The following is a 26,762-nucleotide window of genomic DNA, read 5'->3' as shown; positions in this document are numbered from 1 at the left end:
TGATCCAAACCAATTGATACAACTACACTTAATATAATCTTTTTTTTTAAGTTTTTAATTTTTATTTTTCTTGGTCTATGTCTTGTAACACTTCAGTGAGTTGGGCTAGCGCACCTCCTCTAAACAGGTTTAGTATGTTCCATGTTGCAAAACAATGAAAACAATTATGATCTTGTATAGACAGGGTCGATATCCGTTTTTTCCTTATGTTTTATAACTTTCATAGCAGTAATTTAAAAAAAAAATTGTGCCTTGATTGTTAACTCTATGCAAAACCATCTTTAAAAAAATAGAGCGAGGGTACTACAGTTCTATAAAATGTTGCATTGACTTTCTGGTAATGTGCCTGTCATTTGTGGATCCCTTCACTTCTTGCAAGGCAACAGTTTTGATTTTGGCCCACCATATCTGGAGGGCATCCCCCCATATTCCATCTGGGGAGGTACTCATTTACATAGCAGATAACATAGTTTCACATTTTCGTCCCATGACTTGCTTCATGACTTTATCATCAAGAAGTACCAGGTGACCGAACTCATTTCGGAAACATTTTTTTTGTAATGACGAAAATGATGGAGTGATCGGAAACGACTACCAAACCGAAGAGCTGCTTTTATGTTCTGTGAGTTCTAAATGTCACTGTACATGGCGATTTGAATAGAAATTACGTGCCTCTACAGTCTAGAAAAACCTCAGCTCACGACGTGTCGTTTCACAGTGCATCTTTTGTGTAAAACTATTGGCCTATTACATGGACTTTGTAACATTGGCGCACTTTTCAATAATAGACTTAAACATAGCGTTAGCAGCCTATTTTACAGAAGGTTTCATCGGAGCAGTAAAGTCTAAACGTAAATTTAAAATTTCTCTTATTGTTTGGATTTATTTAAAGTGCAATAACTTACCCGCAAAGTAAAATATTACACAGTTTAAATAGGACTATTGTTAGTTATACAAAGCTATCAAAACTGAGTTAGTTATTTGGCGAGAAAAAAATACTTGACCTATTAGATTTATAATTGCCATCAGTTCGTTTACGAGGTCACGTCTACAATAAAGGTTAAATTGATCAGAAAGGTACATAAAAGTGAAGGGAGTCATCGATTAGCACATTCTAAAATCATTTAATCAAACATACGAATATTCATTTCTTTTGTATCTAAACTTAATCTTCTTCAAATGTTTTCTTTTTTCATTATTAAGCGACTTGAGAAAAATTAAACTGTGTGTAACAAAATAACATAGGCCTATATTTTATGCATCACTCTTACTGTAAGGTATACGATGTCAGATGTGTGGCCAAGTGACAAGAGTGGTTTGGCTACATATCAAGTGGTCTCTCAGAGTTGTGTTTGCTGAAGGCCTAAAGGCAGCACGGAATATCTTCTCTCAGATACCCCTTTCTCCAATGGCCTATGTGGGAGATAAGATCATAACGCTCTAAGCATGTTGTAAGCATGAAACGTTGCACTATAAAATGGGTATTCACGATTATAAGAATTAAAGTGGTTTTCATAAATATTAGTCTCTTTTTTTTAAAAAAATAGATTTCAATTTCTCTTCCAAAATCTACTAATATATATATATATATATATATATATATATATATATATATATATATATATATATATATATATATATATATATATATATATATATATATATATATATATATATATGTTTTCTTACCTGTAATTTGTATATGGATTTATTTAGAGAAGAAAATAATACTAAGGCGTATCCGGAAGGCCAAAGATTAATGAGGAATGCATCATTTTCCGTGGCGTCGCAGCCCTTGCCGTGACTTAGGCCTACATATTTTGCCACATCCAGGGCAAGCATAACCATGAAACCAGGTGCTCTCTTCTCTGTCGGCTAAGGCAAGTTGGCGCCTAAGCTGGTCATTAAAGCATTTCCATGGGGCATCTCTGTTACGTCGACAACCTTTTAGCTCACAAAAAAAAAAAGACTGCCCTTGGCATACGTTCGTCCTCCATACGGGATACGTGCCCTGCCCAGTGTAACTGTCGGACCATATGAAGTCCCTCTATAGTCTTTACTGTCCATACCGGCGCTTGCAAGGACATCGTTGTTTGTTATGCGGTCATGCCACCGTAGGTCCGTGACGGAGCGCAAGCATCTTTGGTGAAAGCGTTCAAGTAGTCTCGGTTGCTTTCTGTATCATAACAATGTCTCAGATCCATATAGAGGGGTTGAGAGAACCACTGCTTGGTAGACCTTGGTTTTTGTAGGCACGCGGAGCTATTTATTTCGCCAAACTTTCCCCAGAAGGCGTCCAAAAGCACTAGGCCTACTGGTCTTGGCCAAACGTTTATCAACTTTCCATTGAAAGCGATGTGTCATTTGATACTATGCTTCCTAGATATGTGAAGTGGTCTACCACTTTAAGGGGCTGTCAGTTTACGGTGATCTTTGGAGATGAGTAGGCTTTATTGGGTGATTTCTGGAACATGACTTCTGTTTTCCCGAAGTTTATAGATAAGCCGAAAGAGTTGGCAGCGTATGCAAATTCGGTGACCGCGATCTGGAGATCATGTTCATTGTGAGCTACCAGGGAACAATCATCGGCATAGAGAAGCTTAGAGAAGGTTAGAGTTCATATTCCTTAGGTGAAGTCATTTTGGCTTGTCTCTACGGTGATACTACTATAGCCAGGATATAGGATTATCACATTCGCCTGGTTACGTTTCCACGGGGTTGTCGTGTTCTTTTTGAGTGTATGTATACTAGACAGACATGATGACTTGCGACAAGTTCTCTGGATTTGTAATCACAATGCAGGAATAAATCTGTAAACGGAAGTCCATGTGTTGACTTCCCTTTACAGGGAATAGACCTCGAATAGTTCCCCTAAGTTACTCCAAATACGAAGCAATAGATAACAAACGTTTCATTTGATTTCCCATCACGCACCCCCTCCCCTTGTCTTGGTTTAATAAATACTTTTAATCAAGCTTCCTTCGTTAAATTAAATTTACACATTTTATATGTATTTTTTTTTCCAAATTTGCTTGTTGACCTTTATATGAATTACAACATATCATTCGGTTTAAAACAGTGCTAGTAAAGAAAATACAATGTTTCATAATGGTTTATCTAAAATTGCGTTAAACAGAAATATTTTTTGGGGCCGCTTTGATATGCAGTTGATGGATTTAAAGATATAAAGTATTGATGAGTTCAAAATTCGAGGGTCTTTGTGCCGATTTAGAGCCGTGGAAGAAAAATTAATGTGAATTAAGTTTACAGCACAATTGGTCTAAACTCTAAAGGTTCTGAAAGGGAAGATTGGTTTATGATTTATCATTCTTACCTAAAATACTAGACCAATCCCCGACTTTTACAGTCACCTGAAGAAACTTGCGTTTGCAGTTCTTTCCTTATTTTGGTCTACATATTTGTGAGTGCAATCATTTCAAGCATAAACTTTATCAAGTGTAAATTAAGAAATATGTATATCAATTAGGGTATAACTTGGAATAGTGTCTAGAACAACAACAAACAAATCTGACTTAACCTTACTTTCCACATTAGTGTAGAATGTATAGTCTTTTTAAGGATTGCTTTTATAAAATTTAACTAGTTGGCCTAATATAAAGAAAAAATATTTTCTTTTTATCAGATATTGTAAGCTAAGATAAACTCGAGATTTTACTTTTAGTCGTAATTATTTTCATAAAAATGTTTTAACTAGATCAAAGCTTAAGTATACAAAAATTTCCCTTTAAAAAAAATTAATTCATTTTTTAGTTTTTAAAACTTGGCTCTTTTGGATGACTAGTTCTGCGACCACTGACCTAGACAGATTGCTTATTATTAAAACAAAACTTCGAATGTTTCTCTTCAAACACTTGTACGTAAGTTAGATAAATATGTTGATGCTAATAATAAAACTGTCACGTGATATAAAATGGCCGAAGGGGAGTGTTCCAGTGATAACTTAATAATTTTATAATTTTTTGAATGCTGCATTTGGTATAGATTTATACTTAAAGATATGTAAAATGCATTTTTCAATACCAGATACTGAAGAAGTGAAAGAAGGATCAGTCTCATTCACGGTAATTTAAGCAAAATCACAGTAGATCTAACTTATTTTCATTTTGTAAATTTTATTGTTAGGCTACTCACTCACTGTTACTCAGAGTGAGAGTCAGACTCAGAGTACTCTCAGTACTCAGTCAGTGAGATCTCACTCTGACTGACTCCTGACCTGAGTCGACCGAGTTGAGTGAGTACTCTTGTTTAGTTGTTATTGAATTGACTCACTGAGTCTTGTAAGTAATGTAAGTTGTAGATCTACTTAGATTACTTGAGGACCACACTCACTTGACTTGACTCACTTGGTCACTCAACAGAGTCTCAGTATGTCTCAGTTACTTACTTACCAAATTACTTACTAATCAAGTTACTTTACTTAGTTACTAGTTACTAAATCTAGTATTACTATATTATATACTATAACTACTATAACTATATATAAGTATATATAAATTATATATATAGATCTAGAGTGTCTAGACTAAGACTCTACTCTTAGCTCTAGGACTCTAGTCTGACTTGAGTGACTCTAGTCTAGTTGAGTCTAGTAAGTACTTGCCTTGAGTTACACTGACTAGACTGTCACTATGACTATGTCATCCAAGGAATTCTCAGTGTAGACTTTGCACTAATTGCAGTATGATCATGAACAAATGATGTTGGGGCATTGAAAAAAATGCTTTAAGTCATAAATGTCGACATATCTTTCAGTTTCAGTATCCATGTGTGGGCAGTGTGACGACAATTTTTGTCCCATATTTTTATGATTTCAGTTTTTCATTCACTGGAATGTGTTCCTGCTTTACTAATCTAGTATGCAATAAATGTAAGATGCAAAACTTTCTGTTAATTTGAATCTAATCATTTCACAATATTTTCTTTTTTATTCCATGGAATTCTATTTATTGACCTTTTATTTTATTTTTTTGTAAGATGACCTGTTGGACTTGCAATTAGCATAGAGTTCATTGGCATTTTGGGGAGGGGGTAACCAGATCTAATCAAATCATTAGTTGAATAACTGTTGTATAAAATGAAAATCTTTTGAATCGCTTAGATCATGCATTTATCTACATCTATTTTATTGGCTTAACTTTTCAGTAGACATCCATATTAAGAAAAAACCTATTTAAAAAAATAAAATAATAAATTTATAAACTATTGGAAAGTTAGATCAAGTGCTACAATAATAAATTATCAAAACTTTTCTTTTTGTTTAAATAAAAAAATTGTCACTTAACTATTTACAGGAATTTTGCCATATTTATTAAATATTTGTTAAGATCTAAAGAAAACATATAGAGGTATTTGTGTCTGTTAAATATTTAGTTTTATTCCAAGCCCTGAAGTGTTGATGTTTACAATACAAGTAGATTTTTAGCTCAAAATAACTAAAATACTAAAAGATAATAAAAATAAGAAATAAAGGGATAAAAAAACGTTCAGAGATTTGAATAAATAGAGTATAGAGGTAAAATTAGTAGACATATATATTTAATTGATACTATTGTATTGGAATCTTAGCCTTTCATAAGAGCCATTTCTAAACTAAACTCATATTATGCATAAATCTCTTTAGATATACAATATCTATATAAATGGAGTTTTCCACTGCAAGGCCAGATATAAACAACTGAGACAATTTCATGATGAGGTGAGTATTCTGAACCTTTTTTTTTTAAATTGTAAATTGTAACATAGGTAAATAAAAGAAGTGTTAAAAATTATCACTTATAGAATCTATACATACAAAAAATAATTAGATGTTTGTTTATATTTTGACAGTATCATTCTTTAATCTAACTTAATATACTTAATATATTTAGTTGTAAAAATAAGTTTGTGAGTGTCTAATCATTCTCTGGCGTCATTCCATTACTGGCTAGTGATGGGAACTAAACTAACTTTTAAAAGTTAAACTAAAACTAGTTATCAACTAAAATAAAGTAGTTAAACTATTAGTTTATCATGAATTTCAAAATATAGTTAAACTAAACTAAAGAAAATTAATTAAACTATAACAAACTTTTTTTTTTGGGGTGGGGGGGATATGTTTCTTACATAAACGTTAATGCACAATAAAATAAAATGTCTAAATAAATATGGGTGCTTGTATTTTTGCCTTCAATTAAAACCTTTAGAAAAAAATGGTACTCTTTTTTTTTATAATTATATTAACTTTTTATATAACGGAAAATTTTAATTACTTATTCCGGTAAAGTTTAAAATCTCATTAAATAACATACAATTAGAGTTTAAAAGTTAGATCAAGTAACCAATGAAATAGAAATGAAATTGTTGCAGTTTTAAGAAACATTTGACCGTATAACTATTTCATAGTGTAAAATACATGCTTGACTAACCATGCCGATGTGCTATTTTTTTGTCTGACCACTAAAAATACAACTAACACTATTGCATAACCGTTAAATGCGAAAGGGAAAAAAGTGGACTGCACACTCAGTACACTATATAGGCCTACACATGTACGTCTATCTGGCCAGGTTGTTAAAATCAGTTGGACACACCGTCTATTTACTTTCTGGGCTGGGAGGGTGTGTAACTATTTTAGTGTAAAGAACATGCTTGACTAGCCATACCTTGTCTGACCACTCCACATTAAGCAAAAACACTATTGCATAACATGTAATGAAACAAATGCAAGTTAGTCTTGTAGTATCATCAACTACACACGTACAGTACACTAGGCCTACGTGTGTATGTCTAGATGACCAGAAGTTAAAATCAGTTGGACACAGTGTATTTACTTTATGGTCAAGAGAGGGTGTGGTTATCCTAATGCTTTAAGATCTATATAGGCCTAACTGTCGATTCTTAGATCTCAATAATAAGTCTTAAGACTATAAAAAGAGTGTACTTGATGTTCCTACAGTTCATAAATTATCTTTTGCCGCAAATGAATTGATCAAAACCACTAAATATTGACCTAACTCACTAATCCAGTGTTTCTCAAACTTTTTTGTCTGCCGGCACAGTAAAAAAACTACAAAAATTTCGCGGCACACCACGAAGAGCAACAGTTGTTTTATAATAAAAAGAAAAAAAAATTGACCTAAGTATTACATTTAATGTGAAGGGTGTGCCTGTTTTTGAGAGCTAATGCGATCTACTCGAGGCGCCAAAGTCGACAAACAAACTCGCATTTCATCGTCTATTGTAAGAAGTCTCTCTCTTTTCTTAGACTTGATTTCAGTCAGTGCTAAAAATCCAAACTCACAAAACCATGAAGATGCAAATGGAAGAATTATTTTGATTGCTTTAAACTGATTGCAGGATATAACTTGTTGATTGAAATCCAAAACACATCCAGGCTTTTTTCGGCAAAACTTGACTTTAGAACTGCATCGTTTTTTAAATCAATGAGCTGCTCTTCTTCTTCAGATGTAAGATTTGTAGCTTCATTGTTTCCTAATGGAGAGCTGACCCATCCATAGTCATTACTTCCAACTGTTGGAAATGATTCCTTCAATGCTGACTGCAGGTGTTTTAAAGTGTCCAGAATTTCGGGGTGATTTCTTTATTTGAAGCACATTCATTGTAAGTAGGAAAGCAGTCCTTTCGAGATCTTACTTTGCCACGAAGACAATCAATTTTTCCCCAAATGATTTCAGTTTTGATGGTTTCCAATGGTCCTTGAAGACTTAAATTCAATGAAAATTTAATTTGTCAAATAAATCAGAGAGAAATGTCCCCTTAACCCACCAGATCTCGTCATGAATAGAAAATCCAAAGTCTTTTTTTTCAGCCTCCAAGAATGAAATCAGCTCAGCCTTGAGATGGACGACACGCTTTAGCACTTTTCCATTGGAGAGCCAATGAACGTTGGTGTAATACAGGAGGCATTTGTAGTCTGAATCCATTGCTTCACTAATCTCTGAGAAAAGTTGGGATGCAAGCGGTCGAGATTTGATGAAGTTTACAACTTGAATCACTTGATCCAGAACAAACATCAAATCTTTCGGCAAGGACTTGAAGGCAAGAGCTTCTCTGTGAATCATGCAGTAAACAACTAATACATTTGGATTTTCTTGACGCACAAGAGTGACGAATCCCTTTCTATTTCCCTGCATGGAAGGACAGCCATCGGTGCAAACGCTGACGCAGTTTTTCCACTATACTTTGAATAGCAAAATGTTTTTGTTCACCACTTAAAAATATCTTCGCCTTTAGTCGTAGTTGGTAAGTCTTTGCAAAATAAGAATTCGTTGACACATTTTTCATCCTTTATGAACCGAATAAAAGCTAGCAGCTGGGCTTTGCCGCTAACGTCAGTGGATTCATCAACTTGAAGAGAAACAGCAGAAACACTTCATCCTCAGTCACGTCGAAGTGTTCGCAGATTTGATCTTGTAAATCGGACGATAAGTCTTCAATTCTCGCGAGATAGTATTATTTGACAAAGGAACTTTTTTAAAACTTTTTTGGCGGCATCGGGTCCAAGGATAGTTTCAACAACTATTGCTAAAGCTGGTGCAATGATTGATTCAGCCTCTGTGTGTGCTTTCTTGCGTTTTGCTAATAACTGAGCAACCTTATAACTTGCAATCAATCCCTTTTCAGGCAGCTTTAGGTACTTCGTAAGTTTCTAAGCTTGTTTATTTTGTTAAGTCCTGATGTTTTCGAAGTATTCCTTCGGTTGCGCTTTTACAGCTGGATGTTTTGTTTCCAAGTGCCTCTTCAATTTGATTGGAACAAGCGCCTCATTCGACAGAGTTGCATTGCAGATCAGACAGAATGGCAGTGGAGAATCTTCAGGTCCCGAAGATATGAAACCATATCCTATGTAATCTTCTTTGTACCTTCGTTTGGTTCCTTGCTTTTCATTTAATGCTATAAACGTTTCATTCTTGCTAACGTATTTCTCCATGGATAACAATGAATAACGCTTATTGATAATTTGTTATTATTAGCATACACCTAAACAATTTACATGAAACACATCGCTTATTATTATCGTTACCAATTCAAGAACTGCTGTACGTCTGCTAAGGCGGCCTACATTTGAGTCATTATAATAATATATGTATAGTGGACAATTCCATAAACTGAAGAGCTAGCACCCCTTTCCGTCACTATGGAGCCATCAACTACTATTACTGGTCATTGCAAGTGGAGATGTCATCGCAAAGTAAAATAAAAATTTAATAGTAGGTAGACCTGTATAACGCTCTACGTGTGGCGTTCTCAAAACTCCCGCGGCACACCTGCAAATCTTCGGCGGCACACTAGTGTGCCGCGGCACACAGTTTGAGAAACACTGCACTAATCTGATGTGCTATTTTTTTAATTTAAAAATATAACAAGTGTGCCAACTTTTGGCACAATTCTGTTCCTGTGCTAAATTTTCTTATAAAGCCTTTAAAATTTCTGATTCATTTAATATGTCTCAATAATACATTTCTTTTTTTTTCACTCATTCTTGTTTTGGAAAGGGTTGCCAATTTTATAATTTCTGATAATTTTATTATATGAATATATATATAAATTTATATTGTTGACTCAAAGCCTTTATACATATACAGTTGAGAAAGGAATTTGGTTCTCTGACTTTGCCAGAATTCCCTAAGAAAAAGCTTCTGGCATTGTCACCAGCTGAAATTGAACAGAGGCGTGCTACGTTGGAAAGGTACATACAGCTTGGTAGGTTTAATAAATATGTTGTGTGTTTACAAAGTTTTATGGTCATTACTGCAATCTATGACAGTGGCGTCACTAGGGTGGGTGTCATCCGGTGCGGTCAGCTCAGATTGTCACACACACACACCCCACACCCCGGCAGCCCTTTAAAAAAATCCTGTTTTTTTTTTTTTTCGTTTGTTTGCTGAACTGATTGTTTATAATTACCTATGTTATTTGATTATTGAACAAATTTAAAATGAGTGCCTATTTTATCTATAGTTCATAGGGTTTGTGTAGTCATGTGAAACTCTGCTTTCATCACTTATCTTTAATCTTATCTTATCTGATATAATACAAACATCACTTCAAAAAAGAAGATGATTACATCCAACGCGTCATGCATCTAGTCATGCATGTTAACCAATAACTTAAATTCTGCCAAGTTATTGGTTTTCTTGGCTGGCTCAAACAACCCATTCCAAGCTTTCTAAATTTAGTGATTTTACTAAAGATGTTACTCTAGTCAAATGTGAATATTCGTTAGTTATGAATCTCATTGCTCTATTTTGTGTCTGTTGCAGTTTCCTAATGTTTTCTTGAGTTTAGGGGTCCCAAACAGACATTGTCATTAATCTATAGTTCAAATTTGCAACAATGCAACCATAAGTAAATTACACTGTTGTTTTTTTTTCTGGATTTCAAATTTGAAAACTTATCATTAACTTAATCAAATTTAATTTCTTGAACAGTTTCATTTTTAATAAATTTGCCCGTTGTGAAAGTGTCGAAAATTCCTTTGGCTCAAAAAGTTCTTAATTTTAATTTAAAATCCTTTTTTACATGGCGTCAAATATATGCAGGTGGTAAGAAACGGTTGAAGGCTTTGTTAAATGATTTGGAGATATTCTTTAAGGTCTTAGTAGCATATGACTAATGCGCAGTAGATTTTTATTTTCTTCAAAAATAACTTTTACTGCCTTTAGATTTCTTATCAGACATGGTATTTCTGTTTTTTGGAAAATCCAATGTTTTGAAACTGACATCTACAATACTTCGTCAGTTATTTTGAGCTAAAGAATGTTTGCTGGATTGCTGCAAATGTGTCTACTTCATCAATGATTGCTTCCAGTAGGAGTTGAAGCTCAGTGTTAAAAATGATCAATGCACATAAGAATGAACCTCTTTTTCTCTTCCTAAATAGTGAGTCTGGCATGTTGTGATTGCTTGCCTGACATTTTCTTCTTGTGTTTAATTTTTTTTTTCTTCTGAATCACAATGTTTTTTTTTAGAAGACCCTTTTTTTATATATATATTTTATTTTCGCTAACATGTTATGCTTTTGTTAAAGAAAAGGTTTAATTAGTCACCACATTGTCAATAGTTGTGTATCTTTGGCCTTCTAGAATACCTTACCACGAAATAAAAAAAGTAAAGATAGGTAAAATAAATAATCTTAAGCTATGCCTCTAGTGGCTATAATTTCAGAACGAAAAAAGTATTTCAATTGCACCAAAAAAATGCTAGGCAAAAAGCATTTTCTGAAAAAGAAATGTTGAACACATTTAGTGATTAAGTGAATGTAATACACATCTATTAAATATTTTTTTGTCTATTCTGAATAATTTCCTGTACTCCTCCATGGTTCCAGACACTGAAGCTCCATTTTCATACCCCTGTACTTTTAAGATATTAAGGTTGATCTCATTAGCTTTTTTTTCTCCCATAAAATCTGATAACTTCGGAATCTGACCAGTGTGTACTATGTCAGGTGTGCTGTCAAACAAAATACAAAAGTGCTAACAGTCATTCTGACTCTAATATCGTTTTACGAGTTTGCTAAAACATTTATCAATTTTTTAACGTTACAAATGTACTTTCAGCTATGGGATATATCTACATAATGTTTCCGTCATCTCATGGGAAATTTGTATTCAATAAAGACTTGTTTTTAATATGGTCACAAAATGTCTGCTTTTATAGAAACAGCCCGTGTAATATCTCCTTACATTGTTTTTCTTCTTTACAACAATTATAGCAACGACTTCCTTGTCAATTGTATTTGTAGCCGGATGCCCTTGTATTCCAATTTTCCTATGCTGATAAAATCTTCTTACGTCTTTTAATATTCCAATTACGGAATTTATTTCAACCACACATGAATTAAGTCACACATTTCTATACAATTAGTTGAAAATAGTTGACAACAAAAGAATACTGTTGTGGTTGTTTTTTGGGGGGGTTTATTTTGCTATTAAGAAACTAAATTGTCCCCATCAGAACCATTCTTTTGACAACTTGCATACTTTTCCTTTTGCCCTGGATAATGTCCTTCGTAAATTATGTCAAACTGGCACACGTCAAGAAAAAATTTCCCCTTAAAATATTCAAATATATAATTCAACAGACACATTGTAATATCTCCTTCATCTTGGCTAGAGCTTCTATAGATCTATTTATTCATTGTGAATAACATGTTCCAATAGTTATCCACTGTCGTTCATTTTTTTAATTGTCATTTATTCCCGAATGGCATTTTTTTTTACTTGGGTGTCACTCCCCCATAACGGGTGTCACCCGGTGTGGACCGCACCCCCCTAGTGACGCCACTGATCTATGAGACTATTCTTATGTTTATATATTTAAACTAATGTCTAAAATTTTAACTTTTTCTCAGAAAATATTTTAAAGCTGCCGAAAAATATTTTTTCTTGGATTGAAAGTGCTGAACTATTTATAGAAAACATATTCAAGATATGTCTTTTGGTAGTGTACCAATTTAGTATTAGATTATATCTAATATGGAAAGGGCAATAAAATCAACCTGGCACTCTTTTTTTTATTACAGTAAGTCAAGATCCCCAAATTGGAAACAGCTCATTATTCAATAATTTTCTCTTGACTGCTCAGCAGGTACTTATCTTTGTTTATACAATTTGAATTGCTCTCCTTTTAGCAGAAGTCTACAATATATGTGTACATTTAAATATTACACCTGTGCAGAATATAACACGACTCATGTAAACTATTGTTTTGGAATAATCTAATATAAATTAAAACAGTTATAATACTTTATATTAAATTACTAAACATTAAAAATATCTTTAATCACATACAAATGGTTTATTAGAATTTAAATACAAATGAACACTCCTTTTTTTTTTTTTTTTACACTAGCTTAGGAAAGTTAGGGTTAGTGTTAGTTAGGTAGATAATTTTAAACTCCCTTAGTATTGTAGCAAATGTAATGTATCCATTTAACACCTTGCAGTCTATGAAGGCAGATGATGCAAAGCTCATCTGCTTCTATGGCCAATGTTTTACAAGGGTGTCGTGTGGCCAGCACAAGGCCAGGTGCCTTTTCTTCCCCAACACTTGTCAGGTACCCATTAGAGTTGGCTGGACTCATGGGTGTTGACAAAATAAATCCCCAAATTCAAAATCTAACTCTTCACCAGGATTGGAACTCCAGACCCCTTGTTTTGCCAGCCCAGCACTTTCAAACTCAATAGTGTTTTCCACCCCTTCCCAGTTTTGGATTTTTTAAAAGAATATTTTTTAGTTCTGAGTTAAATCGGATTAATCTTGGCTAAATTTTGCCATTTTTTTTTTTTTTGTAAAATCTTTCAATTGTTTGTAGTTAACTAAGGGACTTTCTCATTTTAATATTTTCTTAAAATTAATAGTTTCTCCAATGACTTATCCCAAGTGTTAAGCCAATTGTATATATCAAAATACTGATAATAGAATTCAGTAATTTTATAATTTGTAAAGAAGCAAATAAAAAATCTACAAATTATTTTCTTGAAGACAATTAAGTTCATATTCTCTTATACTTATCCAAATTTGCCCAAAAGAAATTAAACTTGTGTAGAAGAAAATTTAACCTAAAATAATGTTTCTTTATAGCATTTTAAATGTATGTAATGATACTTGGCTATTATGTTATTTTTTAATAATCTTTTTTGTACATATATTTTGTCACATAAATCTTTATGAATTACATAAAATCATCATACTCTCATCTACAGGAATCCCAAACTGAAGAAGCAGAACGGGTGACACTTGATGCATTCCTTATGAATGGCCACAAGATTACAGTCAACATAATGTCCACTGACCAAACTGAAGATGTATTAGAGGTGAAATTTTTTTGAATGTTTTGATTATTATGGTCAATCATTACAGCAAATTACTATTGATGATTTATTCCCCTTGATAAATTCACTTTCAAAGGTTTATATACAGTAAAGGAAAGCTGGTATTTGCACATGTTAAATGTTACAAAATTTGTTAAAACTTTACATCAGCTGAGTGTACCATGGCTCATACTTAGGCTGTCTTGCTAGTTGCAAATTAAATTTTTTTTTCAGTTTAGGAAGTTTCTCCTTGCTATAAACATCATTTAATTGGAAATTTCTACTGTAAAGATCATTTGATTCTGTTAATCTATTTAAAATTTGCTTATGTGATGTCCGCTTCGAAAAATCCTCAACATTTCCTAAGCAAAAGGGGTACAACTTTTAAAAAATGGAACAATATGTTTCGTTTAAAGAAATATATACCTTTAGAATATAAAAAATCTTTAAAAATACTTGATTTTCTATGTGGGGTTCTAACACTGGGGCTACAGGCTCATCCTTTTAAAAAAATTATCTGAAGGGAAAAAAAAAGCAATACACATCGAGTTTTCACTAAAAAAGAGTTTCCACACTCTCGTTCTAAACGAGACATGGTAAGCTCTTCTTATATGAAAGTTTGAAAAAACTGTTGCTAGCAACCAAATGCACTCAGGCTTAGCCATCGATACCTCATCCTATTGGGTTAGGAACGTAGGCTAATATATTGCTGACTATTCTCTGACACTCGGCTACCTGAACAAATTAAGGAAAATATATTGCACAAACAAACAATGTGTAATATTTCAGTGGCAAATCAGAGCCTTCAAAGTAATTAAACTGAAGGCATAAGTATTCCTACATCTTTATGCATAACATTCAGTGTACACTGACTACATCTAATCAAGATATGTTCAATCAGAGAATTCTTTCAATGTCATATGTTACTTTATTATTATTATTATTATTGCTATTGTGTAACTTATGCCTCTATGGCATGCTCAGAGCATCCTGGTCCAATCCTTTTTGTGGACATTTGAGGGAAGGTTTCCATGCTGCCTGTAGGCACTCAGTAAACACAGCTCAGCTTGTCGAATCTCAAATTAAAATTCCTAGTCTATCTCTATCTGGATTCAAACTCAAGCCTCCTCAGATAGCCAAACATTTTATGCCAATCAAACATATCCCCTAATATCCCTTAATTAAATATTTACTTAATAGTATACTGACAATATTTTACAGAAGCTTCTTTTTTTTTTTTTTGAGAAAACTTTCATATTCTATTTTATTATTATATTATCAGTATGCCTGCATTAGTTCTGATAGGGTCCCTTCCTTAAGTTGCTATAGCTTGCTGCAATTTCCTAATTGGTACTTGTACAGCCAGTTCTGCATAAAAATTTAATGAATTTTTACAGGCCATTGTGAAAATGTATTTAATAACCCTGAGATATCAATCCACTTAATATACAAAATTGTCTCATTTTTATTATGAGCTCTTAACGTTCGTTTCAAATATTATGATAATTTATCAGCCTTTCAACATAAATGTAATATAAACTATGTTTATAGCATATTAACAAATTTATACATTTTTTTTGACACAAATTCTATCATGTTAATTTTTAGTCTTCCATGCTAGTAAATGGATTACATTGGAGTTTAATATAATAAACACATAGTTTTGGCAGTCATTCTAGCCTGCAATTACAAGAGCTACATTCACTTACTCAAATTTGGTAACTATTCTGTAGTATATAGCCACAAATCAAAGTACAACTCAAAATATCAATACCCTGTTTCATAATGTCTAAATAATAGCCATATCAATGTTTAATTATTTGTAAACTTGGTACAAATTCAAATAAATAGGCTCTGTAATTAGTTGAAACAGTCCTCTGGCACAATCATTGACATACAAGCTCATAATTTTAAATCTTTGTGATATATTCTTGTCAATTAGGCTGTTGCTCAGCAAATTGAAATACCAGATGACTTTGTGCATTATTTTGGTCTGTATCTTGTGAAGAAAGAAGACGATGGAGATAACTCCAGTGAGTATTTCAATGAAAAATGTCAGAATGATTTGAAAATGATTATGGAATTTAAAAAATCAAAATGTTTGGAGTAAAAAAAAATGTGCTTAATTTGAAATGGCATTATATAATTGTCAAAATGAAATTAATTTGTTAAGATAGAAAGAAAAAATGGATTGATATACAGATTACAATAAAGGGCCATTTTCCAGTAGTTTTTACATTGCTTCTAGTAACTTGCTTTCTTGTGTGTTTGTATTTTGCAATCTCTTTTTCCTTCTACAAGAATACTATTAAATAGATTAATTAAAATAATTAAATAAATCAGTGGTTGTAAATGATTTCAAAAGTTTAAGACTAAACAGGTGAAAAAATCAAAGTGTTGGGTGTGAATTTCACTTTAACTCATACTAAACACACACAACGCTTTGATTGTTTTGCTAACAAAATTATTTTCTACTTTTAATTGCGTTGTTTTTTATTTTATATTTATTATTAAATACGTTTCTCTAAAAAATATTCCCTGATCTCTAACCTATCGTAAAGTTTATATATATATATATATATATATATATATATATATATATATATATATATATATATATATATATATATATATATATATATATAAAAGAAGTTAAAACAATATGCACCCTTTAATGAAACTTGAGAAAATTTATTTATAATCTGAAGATTTAAAGCAAAAAAAAAGTGACTATGTTCATCTTGTTGATGAATTCATCTGATTAATGTATACAGTACCAACACTTCGGCTGTTGTTGACTTTAACTATTTAAGCCTTTGATTTAGAAATGACTAACCAGTTGTAAGATAATATTTGCTGAAGCCCTCTGTAACTTAGATATATGTTGTATCTTTTCAGTTGTTAGAAGGTTCCAAGAATTTGAATCCCCTTATCTTTCTCTAAAGGCAGCCAACAAAGATGGTGTACACAGAATTGTTTTAAGAAAAGGGTAGATAATTTATTTTTATCCAACATTTTGTTCAACGCCTAATTTAGTCATTTTGTCTACTATTTTTGTTTGATCTTGTAGACAGCGCTGTGACAAAAGCATCTTGAGTATTTGCCTTAAGGCATTCGTCATTCACCCTTCTTTGGAGGTCAAAGGCTGACAGCCTCTGGGGAATTCCTATTATGTGACTGTCACTTTCTGTGGAAGAACGCTAATGTGTCTGACAGCTAGAAAGGGCTACCAGATTTTGTTTAATTCTCACCCAAGGACTCAGAGCACTGTTGCGTTAAATTTTTTTATTTGCAGGCTCCCAGAGTAAACCATTAGGGGCCAGTTTTTGGCTCCTTTTGTTAGCCTATCTGCTTTCAAGAGACTTTTTGATGCCATGGAATTCTCAGTCTTAGTTGTTCCATGTCAGAATATCAGCTTTTTTTTTCATAAAGTAAAAGTTTTATTCTAGAACTTTGTAGTCTGTTAACTCAATAAAAATAACCCAAAGTTCTACTTAATGATATTCTGACATGGGTCAACAAAGTCCAGAGATTTTCTTTGTTGTCAGTTCTTTTGCAAATATGTGAAATGAATTTGTTCAGATCTAAGGCAGTATTTTTGATGAGGTTTTTGTGATAACTTCTTTAAAATTTGACTTCCTTAAATTAACCCATTAACTATGCAGCCAATATCTTCTTTGGTAATGTAAGCAGATGATATAGACTGGTACTGGTTGTTCTATTTATTGGTACAGTGTGCTATAGAGAGTCAGTATAAAATTCACAGTAAAAAGCTTTTTAAATGTAGAACACACATTGGAATAATTTTTGTACTAAAATATTACCACCACGTCATCATGGCTTAAAAATATTTTTTTACTTTTTCCTTTGTTAATGCATTAAGGGGAAAAAAAGAATAATTCATGCCAATTTTTTTTTCTTCTTTGATTTTTTTTTTTTGTTGTAATTGATGGCAGATACTGGGATTCTTCATATGATGATGACTTACTGGAGAATAAGGTAACCATGAATTTGTTATATGTGCAAGCTAACAACGATATTGAGCGTCAGTGGATCCTTGCCACAAAAGACCAACTCAACCATCTGTCTAACTTGAAGAAGAAAGGCTCAAAAAGAGAAGTATGTCAATACTGATTATTATTCTGTCATCAGATTATTCTGTGTTAAAGTCATCAGATTATTCTGTGTTAAGGTCATCAGATTATTCTATGTTAAGGTCATCAGATTTTTCTGTCTTTAAGGTCATCAGTCGTAAATAAAGCTAAACTAATATGTTACAATGATCTAAATGTGTGATAATTTTCTCTTGTAATAGTTTCTCCGCCTGGCGCGGACTTTGAAATATTATGGCTACATGCAATTCAAACCTTGTGTGACTGATTACCCTCAGCCCAATACCAGGGTGATTGTATGTGCTGGCCAGAAAGAGTTAAACTTTCGAGTAAATATTGATGTAAGTAGTGAAGTATTGTTAATTACATCTAAAGCTTTGTGAACTTTTGATCTACATGTATCATGTTCTTTTCTATCAGTATATCTTTGATTAAATTAAGTTTATTAGTAGCTAATATTCTTTTTGTTGCATTCTCTTAGCTCAATAATTTAAACTAATAATGTTGTCTCATGTATGGATAATTACAATAAAGTATTTTTAAAAATTTAAGTTCCCCTTTCAGACCATGCGGTCCATAGGGCAGGTGATGTTAAGGTCATCTGTTTCATTGGCCAACGCTTAATGATGAGGGTGTCATGTGGCCAGCACAATGACCAACCACCTTTTGCTTTCCCCAACTAAAGTCATGCTATTAGAGTTGGGTGGACTCAGGGGTGCCCTAAAAATCCCGAAATTCAAAATCCCAGTCTTCACAGAGATTCAAACCCCAGACTCCAGGTTCAGAACCAAGCACTTAACCATTCAGCCACCGTGCCCCCATTCATAATAACAATACCCTTTATTTACTTTTTTTTTAGTCTGCTCTTTTACATTAAAATTTTCTTGCAGTCTTGTCTAAGAGTCTCATGCAACTAAATCTGCTACTAAACTCTCACGGGGGAATCTGATCTATTGGTCGTTTATCCTAACATATGATACCAGTTTTGATTAAAAGTATAGTTTAAAATTTATTATTAATTAATCAATACCCTATTGTTTTTACCTGAAACTGAATCATCTATTTAACAGGGTCAGGTGAAGGAAGGCAGTTTTAAAATAACTAGAATGAGGTGCTGGAGGATCACAAATGTTGTAAGTGTTAGGTTGATTTGTTCTCATTGTTTGAATAGTTTTCATTTGCCACCTGTAATGAACTTTTAAAAAGTGAAAGAAAAATCTAGAAATCATTGTTTCTTCTTATCTTATCAGCAAAACACTGATGCTAATGCAAATTCCTCAACATCTGTAAAGTCACAACTGGAATTATCATTTGAATATCTCATGTCTCGAGATTCACTTCAGTGGATATCTATCACAACAGATCAGGTGAGTCTTGAAGCATAATTACAATTATTTCTAAGTGGCTTAGAAACTCTTTCAACATCCAACATTTACTTCATTATTTATTTTATTACTTTTATTCTACATTGAGTTTTTTTTGGTCACCTTCAATCTCTTTAAAGGGTGAATTTTAAGTTGCTTTCCATTTTATTATTAAAATATGATAACTTTCTGCCTACTTCCCTGTAACTGGTACTCTTTTGGTTCAGTCAGAGTTTTACTTCTTGCTTTAATATCCTTTTTGTTTTTTCTAGGCATGAAATAAAAATCTTTTTAAAAATCTGACACTATTTTATATATTTTTAGGCTATGTTAATTAGTATGTGCTTACAGAATATGGTAGATGAATTAATTATGAAGAAACAAGGCAAAAAATTCAAAAAGGTAAAGACTCTTTGTGCTTTGAACTTAGTCTTCATATACAATTATTTCTGGATAAAATACAGTTTGAAATATTCATTTTAAAAAGTGTTTATTGTTAACTATATCTATGCTATACTATTTATTTTAGTCCACGGACAGACTCAAGCTCAATAAAAACTCTGGCCCATTTAAACCCATCTCAAGAGAACTATCTTATGGAGTCGATGTAAGTTAAGATTTCTTTCAGCTTTGTTTCAAAAAACAATCTCAACCTCAATCTGTTTTAGATTTTTATTAAAAATCTTGTGGTATAAGTACCCTTTGTAATCTACCTTTCCTTAAGGCATTAGAAAACTTGTGGTCAAAATTCTTACTTTCATTCATGGGAGTATTGTAATATTCACTCTAACATCTTTGCAGTTTCCTTCAAGTTAATGTTAATTCACATAGCTTACACAAAGTCTTTAAAATATAGAGGAAGATGTTAAAACATAGAAAGTGTGGTTAAGAAGTATTTTTTTTTAAATTATTTCAACAAATTCTGGAATAATTGAAAAAAAGACAAATAACTTTTCCTAACATAACATTTTTTTTTTTACATTTTTGTCTTTAATTGGCTGTTAACTATTGAGGAAATAAGTGTACTAATTTTTGTGTGTGCATAAGACGCTTGTACAGAAAATTTTATAAATGAGAGATCTTCAACCTATGGCATGCTAGCCAAGCTAGACATACTTTCTCAACAATCTTTCATTAGAACTCAAAGACTTGTATATCAAAAGTTTCTTCCCACTTTCTTTTAAAAAAAGTCACAGCTATCAGTTCTTTATTATGTCACAAATGTGTCTTCTGTTTACTTCACTTCCAAATTCAAACTGAACTGCAGTCCTTAAGCTGCAGTCTTCTTTTTAATATCCAAACTTAATCATTTTCCCAAAATGGTAGTATATACAACATGAAAACTACTGCTATTGGGAATTCGGCACAAAGAGCAATGTAGATTAATTTTTCACAAACGAGTCAAAAGACCTGGTAAGTTAAAACTGAACAAATATTTGCCTTCACTTCCCTTTTGTCGACAATTCTGTACATCCCAATGGTTTAGAATTAAGGACTAAGCTATTTAGAGAATAATTTTTGAACAATGAAATTTATATTTCTTTTTAAAAATGAAAAACTGCACAAGTTTTTGCTCTACATCTATTTATCTGCAGACATTCTGCAAAGGAGTAGAATAGGAGGGTTGTTCCATGAAATAAACAACAATTTTTATTCTAGACTAATTAGCTGTTAAGTTGATACAATGTTTTTGTCTGCTTATGAAGTTGGAGATAAGGTTTTCTTGTCTTTTTTTAGTGGGTCCTAGACAATATAGATGTTTCAAATAGATGTTTTAGAATCTACAGTATATTAGTGTATTTACTGTGGTATTTACCCTGTTGTGTGTTGTGGCTTACAAGGAAAAGCAACTAAAATGTATGTAATAATTTGTGTAATTTAGTAAAGGGATGTCAATCCTTGCACAGGGACCGGGAATTTTCCTGTTTCCTTTTTTCAGAAATTGTTCTGGGCTGTATGTTTCTCTCTTTTCTATTGCTCTACAATTGAATTAAATGTAATAACTAGAGGGTTTTGAAGTTATTTCATGAAGTAAGCTAGACATTAACTCGTTGGTTTGTGCAGAAAACATCACAAGAGCCAACAAGAAAACCGGTGATTGCAGCGGTAATAAAATCTACAGCTTCAGTCATGTGTAGCATCAATAAGCATCAACTTGCTCATGCAGTTTCAGTCAAGTGTTGATTTAGATCAATTAGCACTAACTTGTTCATAGCACTAATCTTATTCATTGATTTGCATATGGATTTGTATGCATTGTTTTGCTTGTTTTTACACTTCTTTGATAAATAACAGTTAATACAATTATTATTTTTTTTATGCAAGGCACACAAAATAAAAAAATTGCTTAGCTTACGCTAAAATCTTGTTGTTAATGCTTAGCTTTTAAAACTTAAAAATTGGTGTGTTTGGAGTGTATTTCCTATAAAAGACAGACTTTTACATTTTTGTTGTCACCATAATTGGAAATCTCAGTAATACATTTTCTTACCAGTATCGGTATAGAAAATATGACGAGCCGTTGGTGATGGCCAACTGTCTCAAACCTGTAAGCATTAACCAAATCTTAATGAAATTGCTATCAGATTCTCTGCAAATACTGCTCAACACAACCAACTCATGAACTTGACAATTCAGCTCCAAATGATGTTATACTTTCATGAGTGTAATAAATAAACAATCAAATACTTTACAATAACATTTGACTATAATTGCTGTACTGAAATTTAGTAATTCTCTGTTTAGTCTTGGACTCGTTCTGTTTCACCCGGGGACACACTATATTGGACTGACTTCACTGTAGACTAACAGTACTTGACTGAACCGTCTTGACTCTGAGACACTGTCTTTATACAGGGTTCATCAAGGCCTTTTTGAAAAATCACAGAAAATGCCAGTCCTGATCACATGACCATATCAGGGGTGATTTACACATGGAGAGTTCATCCCAACAATGTCCCTCATCCTTTGACACAGTTGACCACTAAGTATCATGCTGACCTGTTACATTTGTCAGCTGATTGTGCACACAGCTACTCCAGGCTGTGTCAACACTACTGTTATAATAAAACTCTTCCTTGTCTCTTTTGGCTTTGAATTGACATGATTTCTACAGGAACATAAATGAAATATAAAGTAGATTCTCCAGTTTCTAGACATTAGTTTAAAAAAAAAACAAGGTTACAAAGACAGTTTGTGTGGAAACACAAACTGAAAATCGGCCCCCGAAGTTGTCCACCCATGCAGATAAAAAGGCAGGTTTCAATATTTTCAGAATGAAATTCTATCAAAGAAAAATTACAGAAAATAAAGAAGAAAAAAAAGGTTAACAGATCTTGTGTAGTGTCTCAACAGACCAAAGGATAGGTGAAAGTAAATGTGAAGCTAGATGTGAACCTGGCCTAACTAATTGAACTAATTGTTTTGTAAAGGGCCAATCTCTTATTCCTCAAAAATAAAACATTTCTGTAAAAATTTAAAAAAAATATTTATTTTTTTTACTTTGGTTAGGTGTTCTGTGAATGATCCGCTTGCACTGCAGTTCACTCGATAATATGAAAAACTACTTATTAATTGTTGTTTTAAATTATGTCTGATTTATATGCATACTAAATAGATTTTTTCTCTTTAAAAAAATAGTAAACATTTTTTTGTGTGTAATCATAGTACTTAGTAGAACAGAACTTACATAACTTAACAAAAAAAATATAAAAAAAAAATTTGTGACAAAAAATCTACAACCGTTAGCATAAATGTGTTAAAAATATGGTAAATGGTAGTCTCCCCTAATAAAGAGCCTCAAGTTTTTGCAACTATTAATAATGAATAGTTGTAAAAGTGGTGTATTTTTATGAAGAAACTGCTTGCATAAGTGATTTAAAAAACTAGATTTTTCGCTATCAGAAAAGAAAAAAGTAGCCGTTGCATCAGAACTTTGAATGGTCTAAAATATTGTGATGTCTGATTTTCACTATCTTTTCTAGTTTACGAGATCTAAACGGGATCGTCGGACTGGCAGGAAACACAAAACAAATAGCGTCTTTTCCCCTTTCGGGCTAAAAACTACATTAAACTTACATCTTAAAAATGTTTCTTAGAAAAAATAACAAACAACTAAATTACCAAAAATCTTTCATTGCTCATTGGCTGAGGTAGAATTTTTGAAGAAAATAATAAAAAAGAAATTTTATTATTTCTTTCCAATTTTTTTTTAAACTAGCAATCTTCTTATTTCTACTAATTCTATTAAATTTTTTTATTCATAATTCTTTGGTGAATGAGCAAAATCTGTATTTTTTCTTTAATTCTTAGCTAATTGTTTTTAAATGCTTGCAAATTTTTTTTTACACTGTCTTAATTATTCTTAGTTTTTACCAAAATGCATATAAAGATCTTGAATGCTGGAAGAGAAAAGAATCTGACACATTTAAAGCACATACATTAAGTTATTGCAATGATTACTTTTAGAATTAACATTTGTTCTAGTCTGTTGCATCTAACAAATTACAGGACTCGATTTTTCTTGACTCTTAGAAAACAAATTAAAGGACATTTTTTGTGTTGTTAATGTGTTAATCTTGGTAGTTCATTTTTATCTGTCAGACATATAAAACATGTAAAACTTGTCCTAATTTTAGTTAAACTGTATAAACATTGCGTTTACAACTTATAATCACCAAGCTAATTTTTGTTTATTTAAATGATTTTAATGAAAAGTTCCCTATTCATAATCTATTCAATCAATAAAGCTCATACTTTTTTTTAATGAAACTGTGAAATCTTTTTTTCTTTGTTTCTCATCGTTATTATTATTGTTATTATCTATATTTTGTGTTACAGCCTGAAGACCAAAGTGCAATTACAAAAGCTATGGACTCTGTCAAAAAAATGGTACGCCAATCAGAGTGAATATTTCAAGAAATAAAATTTGATAGAAAATTCTTAGTATAATCTGATGGCTACAAATTTTTCTTAATTATTAAATTTCAAATAAAGCTTTTTGCTGTTTTTCATTAGCCTTGACATTTCATTTTTTTGAATTCATTTTCTTCATTAAAAAAACATTCATTTAACAAACATATTTTTTTTTTTCTTAGGGTAAAGGTGGACCCAAACAGGAGACACTAACAGAAAATGATGCATTTGAAGGAATAGGCGATGAAGACTTATGAGTCAATGAAGTCTTGGAAGTCACTGCAATGCCCAGTGGCCCTGAAGTTTTTATTTTCTTTCACTTCTACTTGCTTTGATTAAAATACTTTGTCGAAATCAGAGCTGAGAAAAAAACTATTAAAATAGCAATTAACTTATCCTTAATCACATCATGCCAACCTTTTGTGTACATAGCTAAATAATAATATATTAAATTAATACTTAATATGATTATTGGTATATTTTAATTACAAAATAAATTTAATTAGATGTCCTTTTATTGTTACATTAAAATATATGTACATTTATATCTTATAACATGCCATATGTCTGTGCTCGCTTTTTGTCAATGAATGTTTTTCTATCTACTTATGAAAAAAAAACCTACGGTGTTCATTTTTTTAATCAATGTGGAATATTTTATTTGTTTATGTAGAGAAAAAAAAAGTTTAAATTAATAATATTGAAGGCACTGAAAATTGTCCCAGAAAATGGTTTTTAAATTTCCGGTTTATAAATACACTAATTGCATAAAGTCTATTTAGATAGTATTTTATGATTAATGTACATGTACTGCTGAAACAGAGATACATAGTTTTTTTTTTTGCTTTTGTAGTTGATGTTGCCTCAACCTAAGAGGATTGCCAAATAAGGGGAGGGATTCTTGTGTGTACAATCCCTTGGTAGCATCTGTCTAATACATTTCATGGTGAGAGCAGAAAGAGTCTTTTTCAAAGCCAGTCATAGGCAAATGGTGGTGGTAGCAACTTAGCATGGCATGGTTTATCAAGTTGCGATTTTTTGTTTTTACTTTATCATTCAAATGTAAATTTTTTTTTATTTTTTTTTTTGTTGTGTTATCAAAATGTGTAAATATTTTGATAAAATGTGGCTGCATATCTTCTTCATACTAATTTGATCAATGCTTAAACAAAACATCGAAGAAAATAAAAAGGTCCTTTTTATGCCTTGGATAGTAGCTGATAATGTTTCTCCCCTTTATTCCTATTTGTAAATCTGAAACTTCTTGTCTCACCTTTGGTAAACCATTAACTAAAATTAAAAAAAAAATGTTTTAGCTTTGTTATGATTGCTATCAGTTAGCACGAAACATATAAACCTATTTGTGTAATAAAACAAGAATGTTTAGTTTCTTTTAGAACTACATATGATTGTTGATTGCTGAGAAACAAAATGATGAATAAGCTCTCTCTCAGTTTATCAGAGCATCAGGCTTAAAAGGCAGCTTCTGTATTCAAATGAGAGTAATCTTTTGAACCACGTTTAAATTATTATTTTTTTCCATCAAAAGCATTCCTGTTTTTTCTCTGTTGTCATTGGATAAATCCAATGCTTTTTTTTTTGTTTCTTTCCATTGGTTAACAAACATCAGGTGCCATTACTATTTAGTTATGAGCTTGCTTATACCCAGCTAAATGTACAGGAAGTGAGTCTTTTTCATCATGCATACAATATGGACACATACTGGTCATTAATAGTTTTTCTGATTTCACTGCAAATAAATTCTAATGTTTCTAAAATAAACAAATGTATACAAAAAAAGGCTTTTTAACTGCACAATAAAAAAAAAAATACATATAATCAATTAAATGTTAAATTTCTCACTAAAACTTAATCACTGTCATCTGTTCTTTGTTTAAACTTTTGATTTCTAATATCCTGTTAATGTTTATTAAGCAATAGCATTCAATAAGAGAGAGAGAAAAAAAAAAGAGGAAGTGATATGAAGAAAGGTGGGGATATAATGGAGCCTAAAGAAAAAATATAAGAAAATGAAAAGAAGATTGGGAGAGATTTAGAACAAAACTAAACACTATCAAAGACTTCATAGTGAAAGATCACTCTTGCTAACTAAACTAGATCATAACAATGACTTTTTGCTACAAGCAAAGTAGAAGTTTGATTTAGCAATACTAACAAGTGAACAAAAATTAAATGATTTAAAAAAAAATACTTTGCTTATTAATACTCTGTATTCTGTACATAGTTATACCAATAAACTTGCTTGATGGATTTGCCTATATGGATGAAAATTTCCAATATTCATTTAGATCTTCACCAAACCTAGCACACGTTTTAAAGTTTTTAGTAACCCTTTTTTTTTTTTTTTTTTTTAAATTACAATTGTAGTTGTGTTTCATAGAAGCCATGCAACTATAATGATATGCACCGTGGACATCATAATGTTAAACTTAGGCAAAGTTGAATCTTTACTTTGAAAGTTGATTAATAAGGTTTCTCCATTTGAATAGAATGTCTGCTATTATTTGCATGTG

General features: G+C 31.9%; 1 protein-coding gene across 2 annotated transcripts; it reads left to right on the top strand.

Annotated features, from left to right (window-relative positions):
- The first annotated feature begins 3,908 nt into the window (after positions 1-3,908).
- On the top strand, positions 3,909-26,280 carry LOC106051488 (sorting nexin-17-like). 2 transcript variants are annotated; one of them, XM_056015198.1, is made up of 16 exons: positions 3,909-4,082; positions 5,642-5,716; positions 9,606-9,723; positions 12,548-12,612; positions 13,731-13,841; positions 15,781-15,871; positions 16,737-16,827; positions 17,795-17,957; positions 18,154-18,291; positions 19,021-19,083; positions 19,201-19,317; positions 19,639-19,716; positions 19,844-19,921; positions 21,379-21,420; positions 24,154-24,204; positions 24,411-26,280. In XM_056015198.1, exons 1-16 carry the CDS (start codon positions 4,026-4,028, stop codon positions 24,483-24,485), a joined length of 1,413 nt encoding a protein of 470 aa, XP_055871173.1. In that variant the 5' UTR covers positions 3,909-4,025; the 3' UTR covers positions 24,486-26,280. The 2 variants fall into 2 exon arrangements, with proteins under 2 accessions (XP_055871173.1, XP_055871174.1); XM_056015199.1 differs by lacking the exon at positions 21,379-21,420.
- Positions 26,281-26,762: the final 482 nt, after the last annotated feature.

The sequence above is a fragment of the Biomphalaria glabrata genome, chromosome 17, assembly GCF_947242115.1.
Source record: "Biomphalaria glabrata chromosome 17, xgBioGlab47.1, whole genome shotgun sequence".
Lineage (NCBI taxonomy): Eukaryota > Metazoa > Mollusca > Gastropoda > Planorbidae > Biomphalaria > Biomphalaria glabrata.
This window is presented reverse-complemented; position numbering and strand designations above follow the sequence as displayed.